This window comes from Gouania willdenowi, chromosome 3 (assembly GCF_900634775.1).
Source record: "Gouania willdenowi chromosome 3, fGouWil2.1, whole genome shotgun sequence".
In the NCBI taxonomy this organism is placed as follows: domain Eukaryota; kingdom Metazoa; phylum Chordata; class Actinopteri; order Blenniiformes; family Gobiesocidae; genus Gouania; species Gouania willdenowi.
In genome coordinates, this window is record NC_041046.1 from 10,684,015 (window position 1) to 10,704,528 (window position 20,514).

At 38.5% G+C, this 20,514-nt stretch overlaps 2 protein-coding genes across 4 annotated transcripts in view; both read left to right on the plus strand.

The window, feature by feature from the left end:
- eprs1 (glutamyl-prolyl-tRNA synthetase 1) overlaps positions 1-13,636 on the plus strand; it is a 42,665-nt gene extending 29,029 nt beyond the window's left edge. For all 3 annotated transcript variants that reach the window (XM_028434369.1, XM_028434385.1, XM_028434377.1), the window contains 15 exons: positions 438-662; positions 749-964; positions 2,345-2,613; positions 6,574-6,625; positions 6,743-6,952; positions 8,536-8,608; positions 8,692-8,771; positions 8,857-8,958; positions 9,852-10,007; positions 11,090-11,287; positions 11,706-11,879; positions 11,965-12,125; positions 12,521-12,599; positions 12,686-12,750; positions 13,444-13,636. In XM_028434369.1, the coding sequence (XP_028290170.1) occupies positions 438-662; positions 749-964; positions 2,345-2,613; positions 6,574-6,625; positions 6,743-6,952; positions 8,536-8,608; positions 8,692-8,771; positions 8,857-8,958; positions 9,852-10,007; positions 11,090-11,287; positions 11,706-11,879; positions 11,965-12,125; positions 12,521-12,599; positions 12,686-12,750; positions 13,444-13,594 (2,211 nt within the window). In that variant the 3' untranslated portion in view covers positions 13,595-13,636. The remainder of the gene's footprint in view (positions 1-437; positions 663-748; positions 965-2,344; positions 2,614-6,573; positions 6,626-6,742; positions 6,953-8,535; positions 8,609-8,691; positions 8,772-8,856; positions 8,959-9,851; positions 10,008-11,089; positions 11,288-11,705; positions 11,880-11,964; positions 12,126-12,520; positions 12,600-12,685; positions 12,751-13,443) is intronic.
- A 2,735-nt stretch (positions 13,637-16,371) lies between these two features.
- On the plus strand, positions 16,372-18,133 carry LOC114479869 (zinc finger protein 234-like). The gene has a single exon (XM_028473788.1). It carries the CDS (start codon positions 16,680-16,682, stop codon positions 17,778-17,780), a length of 1,101 nt encoding a protein of 366 aa, XP_028329589.1. The 5' UTR covers positions 16,372-16,679; the 3' UTR covers positions 17,781-18,133.
- The last annotated feature ends 2,381 nt before the right edge of the window (positions 18,134-20,514 follow it).

The following is a 20,514-nucleotide window of genomic DNA, read 5'->3' on the forward strand; positions in this document are numbered from 1 at the left end:
TTCATGTTTTTTTTTTAATGTAATAAATAAAAGTAAATATAGTCTGATCTAAACCTGCTATAAAAATGTACCACATTATTTGGTTTTTTTGAGTTAATTTAGTTTTAGTTTTTGATTCATTCTGTTTGGTTCTTGATGTTACCAACTGATTGTTTTGATTCAGTCAATACTTAATCAATATGTACTGTGGTCAGGATTGGTCAATTACATTTTTCAACTAGAATTATGATCCATGTTCAATTACAACTCAATTATGATTACATTTAATTATTTCAACTATAATTATGTCATAATTGTAATTCATTTTTGATTACACTACTACAATTATAATTGACCCTGACTGTGGTGATACTGTGTGACAACGTTAACATTGCTTGTATATTGCAAAGAATCCTGTTTGTTTTGTAAATGTACTATTGGACTGTCTGTTTCTGCAGGAGCAGGTTGATGCCGCTGTGAAGCAGCTGCTAGTCTTAAAGGCAGAATACAAACAAGCCACGGGTCAGGACTATAAGCCTGGAGCGGCTCCAGCTCAGAAAGCTTCTGCCCCGGTCCAGAGCAGCCCCCCCTCCACTGCCCCTCCTTCTTCTTCTGGCCTTCACGGGAAAATTGCTGCTCAGGGAGAAGTTGTCAGAAAACTCAAAACCGAGAAAGCACCGAAAGTGAGATTTAATTCAATGATGCTCTGTAGTCAATAGGCTGTCACTGCAGCTGTGGGCTAATCTGTCTTTCTGCTGGGTGTCATTAGGATCAGGTCGACGCTGCAGTAAAACAACTGTTGGCTCTGAAAGCAGACTACAAGAAACAGACTGGACAGGAATACAAACCAGGGGTGCAAACCCCAGCCAGCCCTGCTCAGACCCAGAGTCAGAGCAGCTCCTCTCCACAGGCCCAGGAACTGTTCTCACAGGTGTCCCAGCAGGGGGAGCTAGTGAGAAAGCTCAAGACTGAGAAAGCCCCAAAGGTAAGGGAACATTTAGGGTCTGTACTACAAAGTTGGGTTATCTCTTATCACACTAACTTCTGAGGTTTAATCGATATGTCCTATACTACGACGCTGGCTAACTTCTTCCCTGGCTAAATCACCATGGTAACTGATGCTGAACACCTAACCTGGTTGGGACCAGGTTATGAAGTGGATAAGATCTGAGCAAGTACAAAAGTCCCGCCTCCTGACCAATCAGTTTTCTTGAAAAATGAGCTGCCCATTGTTAGAAGATCCTGGTTGGTGCAGATCTGACGGCTGTGTTTAGGAAAGAATGATTATTAATGGATTAATGTAATCCTTTCATTTTCCGATGACGTCCTTTAGGAGAGATATAGATTTATCTAATGGACTGATCGACAGTCATCTGATGAATGAATGATCTGTCCGAATCACACCCTGATCATTCTTTCTTTCATTCATACATACATACGTGCAGCTATAGTGATGCTAACAATGTGCTCTCATCGCAGTGTGTGTGTGTGTGTGGTAAATTAAGGAGGACTACCTGAATAGAAACACGCCTGTGCTGTAAAAAAGTGAAACTGATCAGAGCTCTGTCTATCATCCCATGGATTAATATTGGATAATCTCGTGCTTTTATGCAATAACAGTGTCAGCAGCTTTCTATGTTCATTCCTTGCTGCTTTTTCTGCAGCAACCGTGTTGTTTTTGGCCTAAATTATGGATTTTAATTTTAATTTTTAAATAATTATTCCTTAATTGTGACATAAGTCTGCACAGTTTCCCCATGTTTGTAATTGATCTGACATGGCAGTCTCCACCCCTGTTAAAAGAACATGCACGTAGGCTGTCTGAAATCAGCTTGCTTAAGTGAACGTGTAGGGCTGGGCGGTATGACCAAAAATGTATGTCACGGTATTTTTTAATGGTTTCACTGTATATGACGGTATTTTTTTGTTTCATCCATAATCAGGTGTTCACAGCATTTTCTACTGGTTGAGGGAGAAATGACTGCAGTAAATTGATTAAGGATGGACTATTTTACTGTATGATGAACAAATAAGAATAATTCCACACTAGTAGTAATACAAGTTTGCAACAGCAGCCCAATAGCTCTTTTGCTGCGCTAGCTTAGCTTTAGCATTAGCTTAATTTCTATTTTTAAATGCTGCATACTCAGTGATGTGGTGGTTTCTTATAGTGAATAAGGTAGCGTTTTGTTTGCAGCTCCACCAGGACTTATTTCCACATAATAGGAATTACAAATTGCGATCCTTTATTCTCTTTGTGTATTACTGCTGAACTGCCGACATGCTAAGCTAACCGTGCTTCCGCGCCCGTAAGTGTTGTTCTCCTGTAGCGGTAAGAAGATTAATCTAAGGCTTGTGTTTACAGGACCAGGTGGACCAAGCTGTAAAAACTCTGCTGGACCTGAAGAGCAAGTACAAGACGCTCACCGGGAACGACTACAAACCAGTGGCTGCTGCTGGAGCTACAGGAGGGGAGGACAAGAACCGCAAGGAGAGGGAGAACAAGTCTGAAAAGCAGGGAGGAGGAGGAGGTGGTGGGAAGAAGGGGAAAGGAGAAAAGGCCGGACAGGGCAAGGAGTCATCGGGAGGAGCAGGGGGCGGAGGAGAGGGTCAAGGACCCAAGAAACAGACACGGTGAGATGCAGGAAACGGGAGGTACCGTAGTACAAAGAGTACTCAAGTCAATACCTTTCACATTATTAGTGACTCAGAGCTGCTGCCTGATAAGATAAGTCTTTATTTCTCTGAAGAACACATTAATGTTCTGTTTGCATCTACAAATCCAAATGTATCTCATTCTATCATGTTAAAGAGAGAATAAATATGATGATACACAGCAATAAATGATGTGCCCGAAAGCATTTTTAGTTTGACACAGCTTCAGTGGCATAGATGCTATGTTGGATTGGACGTGTTGACGAGTCATTAAAGGGTGGTTCACAAAATTAATTTTTACCAAATTTTTTCAGATTGTTTTTTGCCTCGTTCACATTGACATTGTAAACATCTGTTATCAAAAATGGAGTCGACGCTGACCATTTAGGAGTGGCACACTTTTTCACAATGTTGACTTTTTTTTCTATTTTCAGGAATAGTGTTTGAACTTTTGTAATGTTCTTACTCATTTAGTATAAATACAGGGATAAACTCAGTGACCATACTTAGCTTTATATTGTTAGTTTCTGATATCTGTGAAAGTGGTGCATTCTTTGGTTGTGTGCCACTATTTACGGACATCATATTGGCTGATTTTATGGTACATATGTTCAAAATATGAATGAGAACATGGCAAAATTTGGAGAATTTTTTTTCATACAATTATATTGTGAACCAGCCTAGTAATCATGTTAAGGTTTAATTTATTCAGACAACTGTTTGTGTTGAGTAGTCAGACTCCTTTTGACAGACCAAGCTTCGGTTTGGTTGAATCTTGCGTTCTGGTTCTTGGAAGTGTTAATTTGGAAGGAGGAATCCTCTGATGGGATTTAACTGGTAAGGAGAGTTAAATACACATCTGATGGGGTGAGTCTGAATGTTAATGTGCTTGTATGTGTGTTGCTGTTGCCTGCTTTATATTAGTGCACGCTGCTCATGGCAGACTTTTTGCTGAAACACTGGTGTGGCTAATGTGCTTAGATTATGTCTGGTTTAAGAGATTTTCAAGGTTTTTAGTCGGACAGTGTTAAGTGAAACCTTTTATTTAAGTGTGTAGCTTTTTCAGCATTGGTTGGGTAAAAATGTGGCTGAACATTGAAAAACAACAGTTTGACCTGTAACCTAGCTGAAGATCCAATGTTTGATTTGTAAGAGAACCTGCTGGACATTAGCAGGTTGATGGAATTGCATCAACCTTTACTTTTTTATTATTCACTTTTTTATTTTCAGGCAGCTGCTAAACTGGCGCTAGCTAATTTTGCGAGTTTGTTGCAACAAACAACAACAACTACACACACTTAAAAAAGTTGCACTCAAACCTCTTGCTCATCACTAGATAGCAGTCTTAGTAGAGGTTGGCTAAATATGACACATTTTGTGTTGTAAATTATACAATGTCGTTGTTTTCTTGGACCCAATTAGCTTCAAATAATGTGTAGTTTCATTTATTCAGACAGCATCAAGGAAAGCGATCAGTAGATGCTTTGACGCTTTCCTTATGAAAGAACTTATTTTCCACGCAGAATCTTGGATCAAAATTATTCTATACTTTCACTTTCTCAAAGATAATTCTAGGTAAAATAAAATGCAGTAAAAATATTTATATATATATATATCTGAAATAGCGAATCTTATCCCTTTGTGGACTATTTCCACAGATGTATAACAAACATGTTAAAAAAAAAATAATAGTTGTAGAGAAAAAAATAGTCTCTGGGGTCACAACCTGAAAAAAATTAGGAATCACTGGGTTAAACATTTAAATTTGTTGACAATGTTGATGCCACCTCACAAAAGCAGCTGTCAAATAGCAATTTTTAACATGTTAACACAGTGTACTTTTATTTTATGTTAATTACCTATACTGCTTAGCAATAGCATCAAAGTACAGCTGTTTTCTGTTTGTTAGCATGTCAGAGCTACTTGTAGCTAGGGCTGGGCAATTTTGCCTTAAAAAAAAAACTCGGATTCTTTAAAGAAAAATTTGAGTTAAGATTTGATTTTTTTTTTTTTTTTTTTTTTTTTCTTTTTTTCAATGCACTTAGAAATTACTTCAGACATCAGATATATTGTCAAAAGTGCAACTTTATTGCTGTGATTGTCCTCAAGAGTTAAGCATAGAACAATCCCAAAATAAAAAGTAAATGAGACTCTCTCATTCAACAATTTCAAGCTTTAACCCAGGTTTAAGCAAAAGTGCAACAACAACTTCATAGTAGCTTAAATTTTATGATTAATAAATCAGATAACTATATATTTTATAACAATACAATTCAAAAAATAAACTCTTCACTTAGCATCTCAGCATTAGTGAATAAAAAAGGAAACATGCCTGTGGCACACATATAGCCTACTCAAAGGGTAAACACATGTAAACAAAGAGGGGGCTGGCTCACATCGCCCTACAGTAACCCACAAGGACAGAATGCGAAAAAGTCAGAAAAACTGGTGGAGAAAAAAAATGAGATATATATATATATACTGGAGGAGTGGCTCCAGCAGATCCCAGGAAATACATCAGACATCTCGGTCCAGAAAAGTGCAGTTCTCGGAACAGCAAAGATACTGCGCAGAACCCTCAAGCTCCCAGGCCTCTGGTATATATATATTAGGGATGTAACGTAAGGCAGTTAAAAATCGATTCATAGGTATCACGGTTCACATTGATACTGTGAAAATTGAATCGCATTACTTTTTTTAAACAGCAGAGGGCGCTATATATATATATATATATATATATAATTTTTTCTTTTTTTACTTAAGAAAAAAAACTCGAATTTTCAAAATAAGACGAGCGTTAGATGTTTTTATTTTTTTAGTTTTGGTCAACCATAAAAACCCTTTAAAACATTTGTGTTTTTGTAGATGCACATGGTACTGAAATGTTGTTCCTCAAACTAAGGTTTATAATGACAATCATATGCACTTAGCATTACATGTCGATATCAAGTTGATATTGTCATTTGGCTCCTCATTTTGTGTCTGGTTTTTTTTTGTGCTTGCAGTGAGTTTCATGGCTGTTTGTGTTTGTCACTGAGTGCTCATAAAGCAGTGGTTCCCAACCTTTTTTTGGATCGTGACCCCATTTCAATGCCACACTTTTCTGATGGCTGCAAAGGTTTTGATCACGTTTGTTACAGCGTTACAAATACAAAGTTAGTGACCAGTTTGATTTTCAATCAAAAAATATTTTCAATTAAAAAAAATAAATAAATAATCACTTCAATCAAAAATAAACTTTTTCAATCAAAAATAAACTTTTTCAATCAAAAATAAGTGTTTTCTTTGTTTGAAGAGGGTTTTTGTATTTGGGCCATAATATTACTATTGAAACAACATATCATCAGTCGGGTAAAACTAAAACATTTAAATCCAAACAATTTTTTCAATTAATAGAAAAACATTATACCAAAGAAAGTGTTTGAATGCAAAAAAATGATTTAGCCCCCCAAAAATTGCGTTTAAACACATTTTTCTTTGAAGTAAAAATGTTTTGATTCTTCTTTGTTTATTGAATAATTTTGACACAAACGTTCTAACTTGTATTTGTATTTAAACAGTGAAAGCATAGAATACAGTAAGATTGTTTTGTTTTCATTTTTAAAATAATATAATAATGCAAATTTAATAATAAAAAACTTTTTAGGCAGTCTTTACAAAAAAAAAATAAAAAAAAATTCAATCACTAAAAAATTCAGGTGACCCTAAAAAGGTTGAAAAACACTGTACTAATGGTTTGTCCTGCATAATTTGGGTTTTGTGTTAAACAACAAACATGTAAGGCCTATTAAAAGGTACATGTAAACATGTGAGAGCATCTTGTTCATATGTAATCTTATTCTTTATTGTGATCAGGCCTGCTTGTAGCTGTAGCATCCCTTAACTCAGTGACCTCTTAATGTCAATATTTGCTTTACGTTCTCATGTTTTTCCCTTCAGGTTGGGCTTAGAAGCAAAGAAAGAGGAGAACCTGGCTGATTGGTATTCTCAGGTGAGTCCCCTGCTCATCCTTTCTTGCATAAAGCAAATCAACCCAACATTGTCCGCTTTCATTCAGATCTTCAAAAAGGAAAAGCTTTAAAGTGACGTCTTCTTCTTCTTACTGCAGGTCATCACCAAAGCAGAGATGATTGAGTACTACGACGTCAGTGGCTGCTACGTTCTGCGACCCTGGGCTTATTCCATATGGGAATCCATTAAAGATTTCTTTGACAGGGAAATTAAGAAACTGGGGGTGGAGAACTGCTATTTCCCCATGTTTGTTTCTCAGGCTGCTTTGGAGAAGGAAAAATCCCACATTGCCGACTTTGCTCCTGAGGTAAGACGTGTGAATGGGGCGGGGGGTGGTGGGGGGTTGATATGGAAAAAAATTCATGTCACAATTTATTTTTTGGAAGATCACGATTATTTTCATTTATATTCTTCAAACTATAATGGAAGTTAATAGGTTATTTTATCTTCTTTTTTTAAATATGTTAACGTTTCATTTATTTAGACAACTTTTTTTAAGGAATGGACTTTGAAATTTACTTTGATTTCCTAACATCTTTCAACTGCCAACTGTCAGTTTTCCTCAGAGGTATCTACTGATCGCTTTCATAAGGAACAAAAGAACGAACTCATAAGGACACATGAAAGTGATCACTTTCAAACTCTAGCTTTGAATCCAGATGAGTGAATCTCACGCTCAGTATCTGTAGCTCGTTCAAACATAGTCTTGTGGTCATCTGCATTGCGACAAGTCCCTGCAGGCATGAAATCTGAGCTTTGCACTTAATTGGCCTTGTGGACTCCGCTCCGGGGATATTTGCCCAAATACGTTTGAGCCTTTAAGAGTTAGTTGCCACTAGAGCTTAGTCAGAAGACAAAGCTCTGCTTAGTAAGACGCCCCAACTTAAGTCTGAAGTTTGGAACCATCTTAAAAATATGTATCACTGCTCATCCCAAATTACAGCTACAATATTGATGTAATCAGTAAAGTGTTATAATCCCAGGCTAGAATCAGAAGCTCTGATAAGTTCACTCATGGAGGTTGAGGACCAGTGTATTAATCACACAAGGCAAAACAAGTGTATGCAAGTGAAATATATTATACAGTGTTTAGTGCAACAATGAGTGAGCTGTACATTATTTGGTAATGACTGTGAAACTATTATATACATACAAAAATGTGAATGAAATTACTGTACATCAATAATTCTTAATTAATTGTTCGTAGTTTACAGTTCATTGTTCATAGTTCATTATTCATAATTCATAGTTCCCCAAAAGTTCATGTGATCGAAACATTCCTCATCTAGGAGGAACTAGAGAGGCTGAGGATCTTTTTAAAGTGTGGGCTGTGTATCTCACATAACGTTGTTCAGTTTGTGTGTGTGATTGGGGCAAGGGCTGTAAAGTCTCTTACCACACTACTCGAGTAGATCAGAAGCGAATCGTTTTTCAAATCCAGGTTCTGGGTAGCTCACCATCGAATATTCGATTCTAAGTGACTCGTTTGTGCATGTCACTCGCTTTGATCCAGTTCAACACTGATTGTCATCTGCTGCAGCCCGTTTGTAGGCTTCCCCAATGCTGTCCTGACTGGCTGATCCACCATGTTTAAATCACATGACGGCAACCTACAAAATCTATCGATACGGTGCCAAAATACCGCGAGAATTCAACAGTTGGCACTGATGTCTACCGGGGTTACAAGTATCCAAGTAAAATTTCAAAGATTAAGCGATCAATACTGAATTGAAATTAAATCGTGATTAATCGATTCAAAACCTTATTAATCATTGTCACAATCTAATACTTCACTGTCTAACACCGTCCTATTGCACGGCCTTAGCTCATCGTAACAGGATGAATTAGCACACTTGTCTTGATGCTGAGTGATGTTGGCTTTTCTTTCAGGTGGCTTGGGTGACCCGGTCCGGGAAGACGGAGCTAGCAGAACCCATTGCTGTTCGACCAACCAGTGAGACAGGTAAAACTGTCAATGCACATGCACATAGATAGCATGTAGCATGGGACTCTGTGGAGGTGTTAACATGCTACATGTACTTACAGTGATGTATCCTGCCTACGCCAAATGGGTCCAGTCCCACAGAGACCTGCCAATCAAACTCAACCAGTGGTGTAACGTTGTGGTCAGTGATCAATATTCCTAGCTCTTACATTCCCTGGTCCTGCTTTCCTTTTGAAATCTGGGAATTGTTGTGCATTGGCTTTCAGCGGTGGGAGTTCAAACACCCCCAGCCTTTCCTGAGGACCAGAGAGTTCCTGTGGCAGGAGGGACACACGGCCTTCGCCACCAAAGAGGAAGCAGCAGAGGAGGTATAGCACCTGAAATCATGGGTATCTAACCAACAACAGGGTTGGGGTCAATTATAATTGAAATTTCAAAATTGGTAATTAATTATAATCATGATGTAATTCAAATTGAAATCATGACTGAAAAATTGTGTTTTCTGTCATCGTAATTTAATTGAAATTGAATTCAGAGACTTGACTTTGTAATTACGATTGGCATGAACATTGAACATTTTATAAAAACCTTAACAATTTGATTAAATGCAAAACTGGGGAATGGTGTTATAGTTCTATGGTTCACACGTCGGCCTATGTAGTAAACAAATAATAAAATGTTTCATATCAACTTTACCCGTTAGTTCTCTTCAGGATCATTGTATCATTTTAAAAAAAATAAAAAGGTTTTTTAAAAATGTTGAAATCTAGGCGTATACTGACAGAAAATAGGCTCAGATGCCCACATCAAAAAAATATTAATACTAATATTTTCATGGATTAGGAAGCCTAACAAGGTAACCAAGAGATGAGAAACAAATTACATGATAGATAACGTTTTTTGTCTATTTTACAGCTGATTTAAGACATGGGTCAAACTGACCCATTATCATAACAGATGCTAACAGAAAGCTAACTCAAGAGGGAGGTTACGTTTTATGGGCTTTTTTATTAAAGGCTCTTTAAGTGTGATTAATTGTAATTGAAATTTAGTAATTTAGGATGTATTTGTAATTGAATTAAGAGGGAAAATAATAATTATAATGGGGGGAAAATGCAGTTCAACGTAATTGTAATTAAGTTGTAATCGAACATGGATAATTGAAGACATAAATGTAATTGACCCCAACCCTGAGGCACAACAAGGCTGCACTGAGACACTCAGAGCATGTTTTAATAAGTGTTAAATGTTGTATGTGTAGGTACTGCAGATCCTTGATCTGTATGCCAGGGTGTATGAGGAGCTGATGGCCATCCCAGTGGTGAAAGGAAGGAAGACAGAGAAGGAGAAGTTTGCTGGAGGAGATTACACAACAACCATCGAAGCATTCATTTCTGCCAGTGGGCGAGCCATTCAGGTAACCCACAGAAGGAGAGCAGATTACAACTTTCACACACTCTATTTATATTATATTTGCAAAGTGTCCCAAATTCTGAAGTTAATTGTATTTGCTGATGACGCAAACATATTTTGTTCTGAACAAGATATTAAACATTTAATTACATTAGTAGAAAATTAATTGACAAAATTAGAAAAATGGTTTAAGAAAAAAAAAAAATCCATAAATGAAAAGAAAACAAAATGGATATTATTTGGATCATGTAGGACAGATCATGCTTTAAAATTAGGTCTGAAATGGAACAGAAATTGATCGTCTCTATGAGACCAAGTTTGTCATCATAGATCATGAGTTTTGCTAGAAGCTACACATAGAACATATTAGAAAGAAAATATCTAACTATTGGCATTTTAGAACAAAAAGTACAGTATATTAGAGACTGTCTGAAGTTTATTTATCTCCTATATTGACTTACCTGGCCTATTGCTTAGAAAGCTGGGGATCCATTAATCAAATTACAAAAGAGAGCATTAAGAATAACTCAAAATGGAATTCCGGGCACCTACGAACAAACTATTTTTAAAATTTAGAATAATAAAACTTTTGGATATAATAAGGCTAAAATTGTTGGAGATTTTATTCCGAGTAGGAAATAAAAGCCTTCCTTTGGGTATTGTGTATATAACTTTTTAAACAAACTTTATATTTGGGGAAAAAAAAGTAAATTTAGAACAAATGTTAAAGGAAGATGCATTTCTGTTTAAAGTGTTGAAGTGATCATCAAGATCATTACAAACTTTAAGTTAATGATTTCACTTTCTGTTGAAATTCCTAAAAAAAACTAAATATTTCACTCCTACTAAAATAAGTTGATAAACTGATTAACAACACTGTTATTGAGTTGTTGCTATTGTGTTTTATATAATGCTGTTTGGGGATGGGCTCCAATAAGCAGTTACTGCTTTAGCCCATTCCATTTTTGGTTGTTAAAATAAACCTTTATTCTTTGTATTGTATTGTATATGTTTGAAGACAGCCAAGACCAAATATCTATATCCATCTATCACTCTAAGTAATTAGCTCATGTTGTGTGTCCTCAGGGTGCTACATCCCACCATCTGGGTCAGAACTTCTCCAAAATGTTTGAAATTATGTTCGAGGATCCCAAGAGGCCCGGAGAGAAACAGCTGGCTTTCCAGAACTCCTGGGGAATCACCACCAGGACCATTGGTGTCCTAGCTATGGTTCACGGGGACAACATGGGACTCGTGCTGCCACCCAGAGTGGCCTGCCTGCAGGTAGACACTTCTCAGCACATCAATGCTTAAAGAGCAACTGAACCACAACACTTTTTTCTGCTGAAAACAATTTTGTGTATGAAGTAGTGCTGTTGATTGATCGTAATCCAACTCTCAACATTTTAGTCAAAGTATTTCAATTTGGTTTATTTTGTTGTAAAATATCTGAGTGACTGCCCTCTATGGGTTGAAACCCGGCTATTTCAGTTGAATTTTTTATTGGCTGAGAACGAGATTCTGTGATTGGACCATCTTGCGTCACAAACAAGCACTGTTGGCTTCACCTCTTTTATAAGAACTGGTGAACAATAGTGATGAAACCAGTAATCAAAACAATGATAAGCCGGCAATAGTGGACTGTGTACTCACTGCCTGTAGTGGGAGCATCAGTGTGGTAATCCCCCTCGTGTCATTCCAGGTTGTTATCATCCCGTGTGGGATCACAGCATCCCTGCCTGAGCAGGAGAAGGAGGCTCTTCTGGCCCAATGCAACAAATACCTCCGCCGCCTGCTGGAGGTCGGCATCAGGGTGAAGTGTGACCTCAGAGACAATTACTCTCCAGGCTGGAAGTTCAACCACTGGGAGCTCAAGGTCATTGAAATCTGTCTAAAAACCAGTTGCGTGGACCCAATGCATTACTGACTGAATGTTTCTGATGAACCCATTCCCTCTGCAGGGTGTCCCTATTCGTCTGGAAGTCGGACCCAAAGACATGCAGCAGCGTCAGTGTGTGGCTGTGAGGAGAGACTCTAGTGCAAAGCTGATCATCCCTGAGGCAGAGGCTGAGAAGAGGCTCCTCAGCATATTGGACGACATCCAGACCTTCCTATTCAATAAGTACGATCTTGTTCCATGAGTGCGATCTCTAAAATGTTACTTTATCCAGGCTGCTGCATCTCTCTCTCTCTCTCTCTCTCTCTCTCTCTGAAAGCCTAATTTCTTCATTTCTTTGACATGATGATGGTGTGTGTGACAAAATGACTGATCAGAATAATTCAGTGGGAGTGCGAACAGTTAATGCGAGATAGCTAAAAGTTTTGGCAACACGAAGCTTAGAAAACTGGAAAAAATCCACAAATAAACCATTAGTTAAGCCACAGGGTTCAAAGCGTGGGTAAAAAGTAGCGGCTTCTAGTCCTAAAATTACGGTAATTGTATTATCTTTAACCTAAAACCTGATCATACTGTATCAACCAATGGAAAATGTGATGAAAGCTCTCATTATTTCTCAGAGCTTCTGAGGACCTGAAGACCCACATGGTGGCTGCTGACACAATGGAACAGTTCCAGAAAGAGCTGGATCAGGGCAAAGTGAGTAAATAAAAGCTACTGACTGTTTGTCTGCCTCTCGTCATCAGGCTGACACTTTAATGAAATGTGATATGTTTCCCCTGCAGATTGTCCAGATCCCTTTCTGTGGAGAAATCCAATGTGAGGACTGGATCAAGAAAATCACTGCCAAGTATGTCCAACATGTCTATCTGTGGTGATAATTTAATGTAGTTGATGACAAACCACTGGAGAAAGAAAAGCTATATCGTTTTCTGTTTGTGCTAAATATTTTCTCCAATATAATCTCCTCTTGACTAAGTTTAGTACTTTTCTATTTCATTTATTTATTTTTAACTTTTGTTTAAACTTTGGCTTTGAGTGTTGAATTGTAATTAGGCCTGGGCAATATATCAAAATTCAAGATATATCGAGGTTTCTATTTTGGCGATACAGAAAATTACAATATCACTTGTAACAAAATGTTTTTATTTTATAGCTTATTTTGTATTAAAATACTCATTTTCAGGAGTTGATGCTTTTGCTACTTCTCAGAACAGGAAAAGAACAATTAGATGGATTGCTGATTGCATCCTAACCCAGACCTTCCACTAAACAGCTACACTACAGAACTCACTCTAACGTGCTGTCACTTAGAGGAGAAAAAGCAGAAAGTGGCACATATTGTGCTGCTGTTTGTTAATAAATAGGCCTATATGGCATTTTGCATCAGCAAATTTAACCCAGTTTTTCTGGTAAAACTTTGAGTTAGAAATATCGATATATATACACAGTATCGTATATCGCCATTTTGAGGAAACATATGTAGATATTAATTTTGGTCCATATCGCCCAGCCTAATTTAATCCTTGTTGTTCTCTTACAGAGACCAGGACTTGGAGCCTGGAGCTCCATCCATGGGAGCCAAGAGCCTTTGTATCCCCTTCTCTCCCCTGAAGACCCTTGAGTCTGGGCAGTTGTGCGTTAGCGGCAAGGAGCCGGCTCAGTTCTACACCCTGTTTGGACGTAGCTACTGAAAAATAACGAGAACATCTCAGTAATAAAGGGCTTGACCACCACCCGATTCTGCTTATTTGGGGAGTCTAAAATCATGTTTCTAGGGATCCAGACTATGGTTGAGCTAATATTTTAAATCTTTTCCAATATTCACTACTTTGTTGCATCTTGTCCACCAGGAGGTAATATATCAATCATAAAACTCTTGGCTGTTTATTGTTTATTGGAGGAAACCACTTGAAATCCAGGAACGTTTACAGAATTGAGGGAAAAAGCAGTGTGGCTCAGTTTGTTGCATCTGATCATTCACAAGTTTGTGTGCAGTTACTTGTCATTTGAGTCGGCCTTTTTCAAATGTCTCTCTTCAAGTAAGAAACCCTGTTTTCTAATCAGACTCACTGTCAGCTCTTATCAGGCCTGTCCTCTGTTTGGTTTCTGTGTTCAGCTTCACTTATGTCTCAGCTCCACACAGTGATGCACAGCTCCTTTATGACACTGGAACATCATGAATTTCATGTGAAACATCTCCTGGGCTTGTCAATAAAAACATTTTTCATAGTATATTGTGCAAGTTTGACATTTTCATAATGATTGGTGAATACATATCTGGCTCAGTTAAGCCGGGTTTTAACTGGAATGGCCATTACATCAAAGTGAAAACACCTTAGTTGCCATGGAAACGGTATGTGGCACAAACCTGCTCCCGACCAGGTTTATGCAGCAGGCTTTTATTTACCTGCTGCCTCACACGAGAAACCAACACGCTACATAATGGGTGTTGTTATATTGACTCAGGCTCTGACATAGCACTCATTAGCAAAGCCTTTAGGGTGTCTGTTCCATCCCAGAGAAAAAAGCTAAGCAATGCTCTGACCTCTTTCCGAGGGCAGTGACTGGTGACTATTTGTACATTTTAGGCACACTTCCTATTACCATCAGGATAGGTAGCGAGGTTGACACCCAGTGTTTATGTAGTCAGGAATGTTACGGAACCAGTGATGATAGGTTGGGACTTCCTACTTGCACACCGCGCAGTTTTAAATATTGAAGAATAATACTTTAAAAGTTGGTACTGATGCTTCTGTTCCTTTCTTTTGTGCTGTCAGAATTGCTTGCTCATGTGATGCTGTCACCTTATAGTTCCTGCTATGTCACACACAGTATTTGGAATAATGGCTTTTAAAATAATGGTGTTAAGTAACAGTGTTTTTTTTTTCAGTAACAGGGTAATCTAACTAATTACTTTTTACGCCGTTGCAACGCCGTTAACGTTACTGAACGTTAAATGCGGTGCGTTGCATGCATTGATTGAATAAACTGATCCGAAAGCACCCCTGGCTTCATGCACAGCTGTAGTGAGGAGGTGGGTTAAAAACGAGGTGAGCGATTATGATTGGCTAAGGCAGCATCATGTTTCATGGTTACCATGACTTGGGGATGATGACGTCATCATCCCTAAGTCCAACTCAGGAGGTGGGGCGTGGGGGAGGGACGCCCAAACAACTTCAACGTTGCATACCCTTGAACCAAGCAGCAGCCATGTTGAAACTCTCAGGTTAGTTTGATCCTGATCCGCAGAGATATTTGAGGAACACACATAGAGACATACAGACAGACAGAGATTCCTTGCTTAAGAAACTAGTGCAGTGCCCATAGGAAGTATGTATTGCTATAGGTTGTGTTTGAAGGTGGGATGTCATCACTATAGAGGTATGGACTGATGACATCATTGTAGAGGTAGGACCAATGTTCCAATGTTCTAACTGATGACATAATCACTGTAGAGCAAGGACATTCCTAGACCATACCTGTCAAGTTTTGGATATGAAAATAAGGGAAATTTTCTGGCGCCCACTACCAGCCCGCTCACCCAAGCTCCAGTATTCCTTATATTTTAAATTAGGTGTACAAGAAATCTAAAATACCCACTTGTCAACCACTTACTAAATACAAATATATGATTAGAATCTGGTAGGTCGACCTTTATTAACATTAAAATGCTGTGAATATTCCTACTAGGTCTGGGTGATATGGACCAAAACTCATATCTCAATATATTTTCTCAAAATGGTGAAATATGATATGGACTTGATTTTATATAGCGCTTTATCACCACACTGAAGCAGTCTGAAAGCGCTTTACATATCAGCTCATTCACCCAATCACTCTCACATTCACACACACAACTGCCATGCAAGGCGCTAGTCGACCACTGGGAGCAACTTAGCGTTCAGTGTCTTGCCCAAGGACACTTCGACACATAGTCAGGCACTGGGATCGAACCCCCAACCTCTCGATCAGAAGACGACCCACTACCACCTGAGCCACGGTCAGGTGGTAGTCTTGATAATAAAATCTTGATAATTTTATTAAATAAAGTCTGACCAGAAAGACATTTCTGGGTTAAATTTGCTGATGCAATATGCCACACAGGGACATTTATTAACAAACAGATGCACAATATGTGCACTCAGAAATTAATCTAACTGAGCTTTACATGTTGTTCTGAGAAGTAAAAACAGCTACTCCTAAAACTAGTATTTATATATATATATATATATATATATATATATATATATATATATATATATATTTATTACATCGTTATTAACCGTGACATAGTTAGGAATACTTCCTACTCACAGTAACCTACAAGTGTTGTGTTGAGCTTGTAGTCATAATTTAAAAAGAGGCTCAGGGGCTACTGCTGAGTTAGCAACACGTTAACCAGGGGGTGGCGGTAATGCAACTTTTAATGATGTCAACCGCCATAAAATCCAGAAGAGGAAGAAGACAGCTGAGTTAGAGCAAGCGAAGAAGAAAGAGCGGAGGAAAACAGGAAGTAACTCTGTGAGTCTAATACATAGACGTAATAAGATAATAATAATCCTTTATTATATTATACCTATGGTCTCATAGGGAATGTTATTAATATCCAGCCTAAAGACGGAGTCAGGCCACACTTAAAGTTCCACTGTAAGAGAGCACAACACGGTGTCAGAAGACGGAGTTACAGAGACACAGAGAGGCTGGAGCAGAGTGCTAACCGAGCTAGCAGAGGAGCTAGCACCACCGAGACGCTACAGGATAGAAAAAGGGGAGGAAATGGAGCAGTTCAAAGCCTTATCACCGCTGTCTGAGAGTGAGAGGAACAATGTGGAGCAGCTGCTCCCAGAGGTTCTCCACATAAAGGAGGAACCAGAGATGATCAGTGAAGGTCAGGAGGAAAAGCAGCTTTGTGTGCAGCAGGAGACAAACAGTGCTGTTTGTCCTGTTAAATGTGAAGATGAAGAGGAGAAGCCTCAGACCTCCCAGCTACACTGGAGACAAATAACAGAAATGAACATGAAGGAGGAACCTTCGACCTGCAGTTTAAATGAATTCATGAAAAGACAAACTGTGGGAATTAACAGCAAAGAACCAGAAGCAGCCCAGAACCCAGATCCAAGCAGTTTAGTACTACAAGGTCCTGATGGAACAGAAACAGACTCGACTCAGACTGAATATAGTAGTGATGATGATGATGAAGATGATGATGAAGGCTGTTGGCAGAAACCTCTGTCAGAGTCTGAAACTGAAGCTGACTTTGACTCCACCAGGAAAAATGGTGAAATTGGATGTAAAGATTCCAAAACACGGATTTGCTCATTTCAACACATTTGTTCAAAGAAGAAGATTCAGCTAAAAATGACATCTGATTGTGTGGGTGGTAAGAAAGCGTCACTCAGTGCAATTTCAAAACTGAGAATCCACACAGGAGAGAAACCATTCAAATGTGATGTTTGTAGGAAATGTTTTCCACGTAAAGCTTCCCTGCAGGTACACACAAGAATCCACACAGGAGAAAAACCATTCAAATGTGATGTTTGTAGTAAATGTTTTATTCTAAAGCATCACCTGCAGTCACACATGAGAATCCACACAGGAGAGAAACAATTTAAATGTGATGTTTGTAGTAAATATTTTATCTATAAGGTAGACCTTAAGCGACATGTGAGAATCCACACAGGAGAGAAACCATTCAAATGTGATGTTTGTAGTAAATGTTTTATTCTAAAGCATCACCTGCAGTCACACATGAGAATCCACACAGGAGAAAAAACATTTAAATGTGATGTTTGTAGTAAATGTTTTAATGAGAAAGTCAACCTTAGGCGACACTTGAGAATCCACACAGGAGAAAAACCATTTAAATGTGATGTTTGATAAAGGAAAAGTTTTAAACAAAGGTTTGAACTGAAGGTCCATAAGAGATTCCACACATAAGAAACGACTTTCAAATGTGATGTGTTTAGTAAACATTTCCTTCATAGTTGTTCAATGTTTTTAGCTCCATAAGCTTAGGTATAGTTGAAGTTTGAAGCGTAGTTAGAGTTTTCTAAGTTATCTCTTTCAGTGTGTTATCAACAAATTTTGACAGTTTTAGAGTTGGGCATTTTGTATTTACAGTTGATTTCTTTTGTGTAATTATTTACTGTAAGTACAACTATTTTGTGTTTTATTTTTGAATATTAAAGCCTCATCTGTGTTAAATTAAAAAGTTTGATTTTCATTAACAATTTTCACTTCTGTAGTTTATTAAGTTTCTTTTTACAGATTGCACAAAACACATTTATTGAATTTGCATTTAATTTTTCATAGTAATTATTAGTAAGTGAACTAATTAATAACTAGAAGGGACCTTGGGATCTATTTAAAAGCAATCAGCAAACTCTACATATATGTGTGCCCAGTACGGCCATCCAAGGAACCTCACGATTCGATTAATCAACGATTATTACGATATTAACGATAATCACGATTTTCAATGCCTCCGCCCACATCTCTCTTGTGGATTTTGAGTTTTTAGATAAAAGGTGGATTGATAAAAGAACACAGTAATTATTTATAGGGTTATCAATTATTAAATCCTGCCAGGGACTCGTCATCAATGCTGTCTTTGCTATCACCATGGCTGTCATCATGCTTAAGATTTTAAACTGAGAAAAAGAGCTAGTCATTATGTTCTGAATAAGGTCAGCTCCGCTGTGTCCGTGTTTCAAGATGGGTCGGGTGGCTGACCAACATCGTTGCAGAGTGGAGAGGGCACAGCGATGTAACGTTGTCCACATCCCCGGGAAGCAATGAGTTGGGAGCAGGGCAGCGCTGAAAAGCTCGGGGCAGCGTTGAAAAGCTCGGGGCCGCTGAAGAAATGGGACCGGCAGCAGAAAAATAAATTTAGCAGCAGGACAACAGCTTTGAAAACCTTCTGGAAAAGGATGATGTCCAGACCAACACATCCAGGAAGCAAATAACCAGGAAGTAGTAGCAGTCACACTCTTCAGTGGCATTTAAGGGTTAGCTGAACAGCAGAAGTGTGTGAGGAAGCAGCGTGGGATTACACAGGATGGGCGAAAAGGATGAGGAACTTTCTAAACTTGCAGTTTACTGTCCTGACTCAAAAGAGGAATATAATTTGAAAGACCTTATTTCCTCCACAATGATGAAAATAAAGGGACACCTCCTTTGGAGGGTTTGCCATTCTGTTCTACCAAAAAACCTAAAATGGAGTAAATCTGAGCTCAAACATGATCGAAAACTAATTCTAGAAAAAAATGTCTGTGGTCAGCAGAAATTCTTGATATTAAAATGTTGTAGTTGGACAAAGGGGGTACTTGGATTCAGAAATAAAAGAAAGGGCCAAAAATATTTTTGCTAACCAGTGTCATAGAGGACACAGACAAGTCTGTCTCACTGAGGACACAGAGACACCTAAACACAATCCAAGATACAGACAGAGTCTCAGTGAAGGAGGTGTGGATGTGTCTCAGAGGAAACTTCATAGAAGGACAGACATTCAGCCGGACAGTCCACATACACGCCTACTCTACCAGAGAAAGGACAGGGACAGGAGGTAGGTGTATCATTGTTATTGGGTCTGAAGTCGTAAAAATCACTGAAGCAGTTCAGACTCCAGAGGGCTATTCCATAAAGGAGGTTTAACAAACTCTGAGTCTATCCATAAACTCTGGGTCAACATACCCCGCGATGGGAAACTCTGGGTATCTGATTCCATTACAGCTGATATGAAGTGGGTCAATCAACCCTGAGTATGCAAATGTTGGGTTACTTACGTGCACGCGCGATAAAAAGCCATCATCAATGGATCGACGATTACACAAACTACCATGGTAACCACCCGGAAGAGAGTGATTTATTTACCCTGATGGGTGAAATAAGCCGGTGTTTGAGGAATATGAGCCTGTTCTAAAGGTGCGTTCACAATGAACGCACCTTTAGTGACTATAGTGGCTTAAATCACCCGTGATTAGTCGCGCTTTTTGGTCCGACCATGACATTTACAACACGGCCATAGTGTACAATACATCCAGGTATTTCTTGTGCAATTTAATCTTTTCACATTATTGAATTGGACGCACAACATACTCGTTATGACGTCCGACTTAGTGCGAGTACTTCAAATAAATAAAGTTGAAAGTGCACAATTTGTGCATCACGGTGTTCTATGCAGTGGAGAAGCTTCTTGTCTTTCTTCAACACTTGTGCCTTAATAGTCGGAGAGCCAAAGTGGAAGCGTTGGCTGACATGCATTAGAATGTGATTGTGGATATGTATGTACAGTGGTATGCAAAAGTTTGGGCACCCTTGTAAATGTTCATGATTTTCCTTAATAAATAATTGGTTGTTTGGATAACAAATTCCAGTTAAATTTATCATATAGGAGACAAACACAGGGACCCTGGGAGATTCTACAGTGAGCTCTGTAGAGTACTTCTGCTTCCTGGGGACCATCATCACTCAGGACCTCAAGTGGGAGCTGAACATCAGCTCCCTTATCAAAAAAGCTCAGCAGAGGATGTACTTTCTGCGGCAGCTGAGGAAGTTCAGTCTGCCAACAAAGATGATGGTGAACTTCTACAGCTCCATCATCCAGTCCATC

Excerpts from the sequence above, each read along its gene's own strand:
- LOC114479869 (XM_028473788.1), top strand. The coding sequence starts at position 16,680 with ATGGAGCAGTTCAAAGCCTTATCACCGCTGTCTGAGAGTGAGAGGAAC.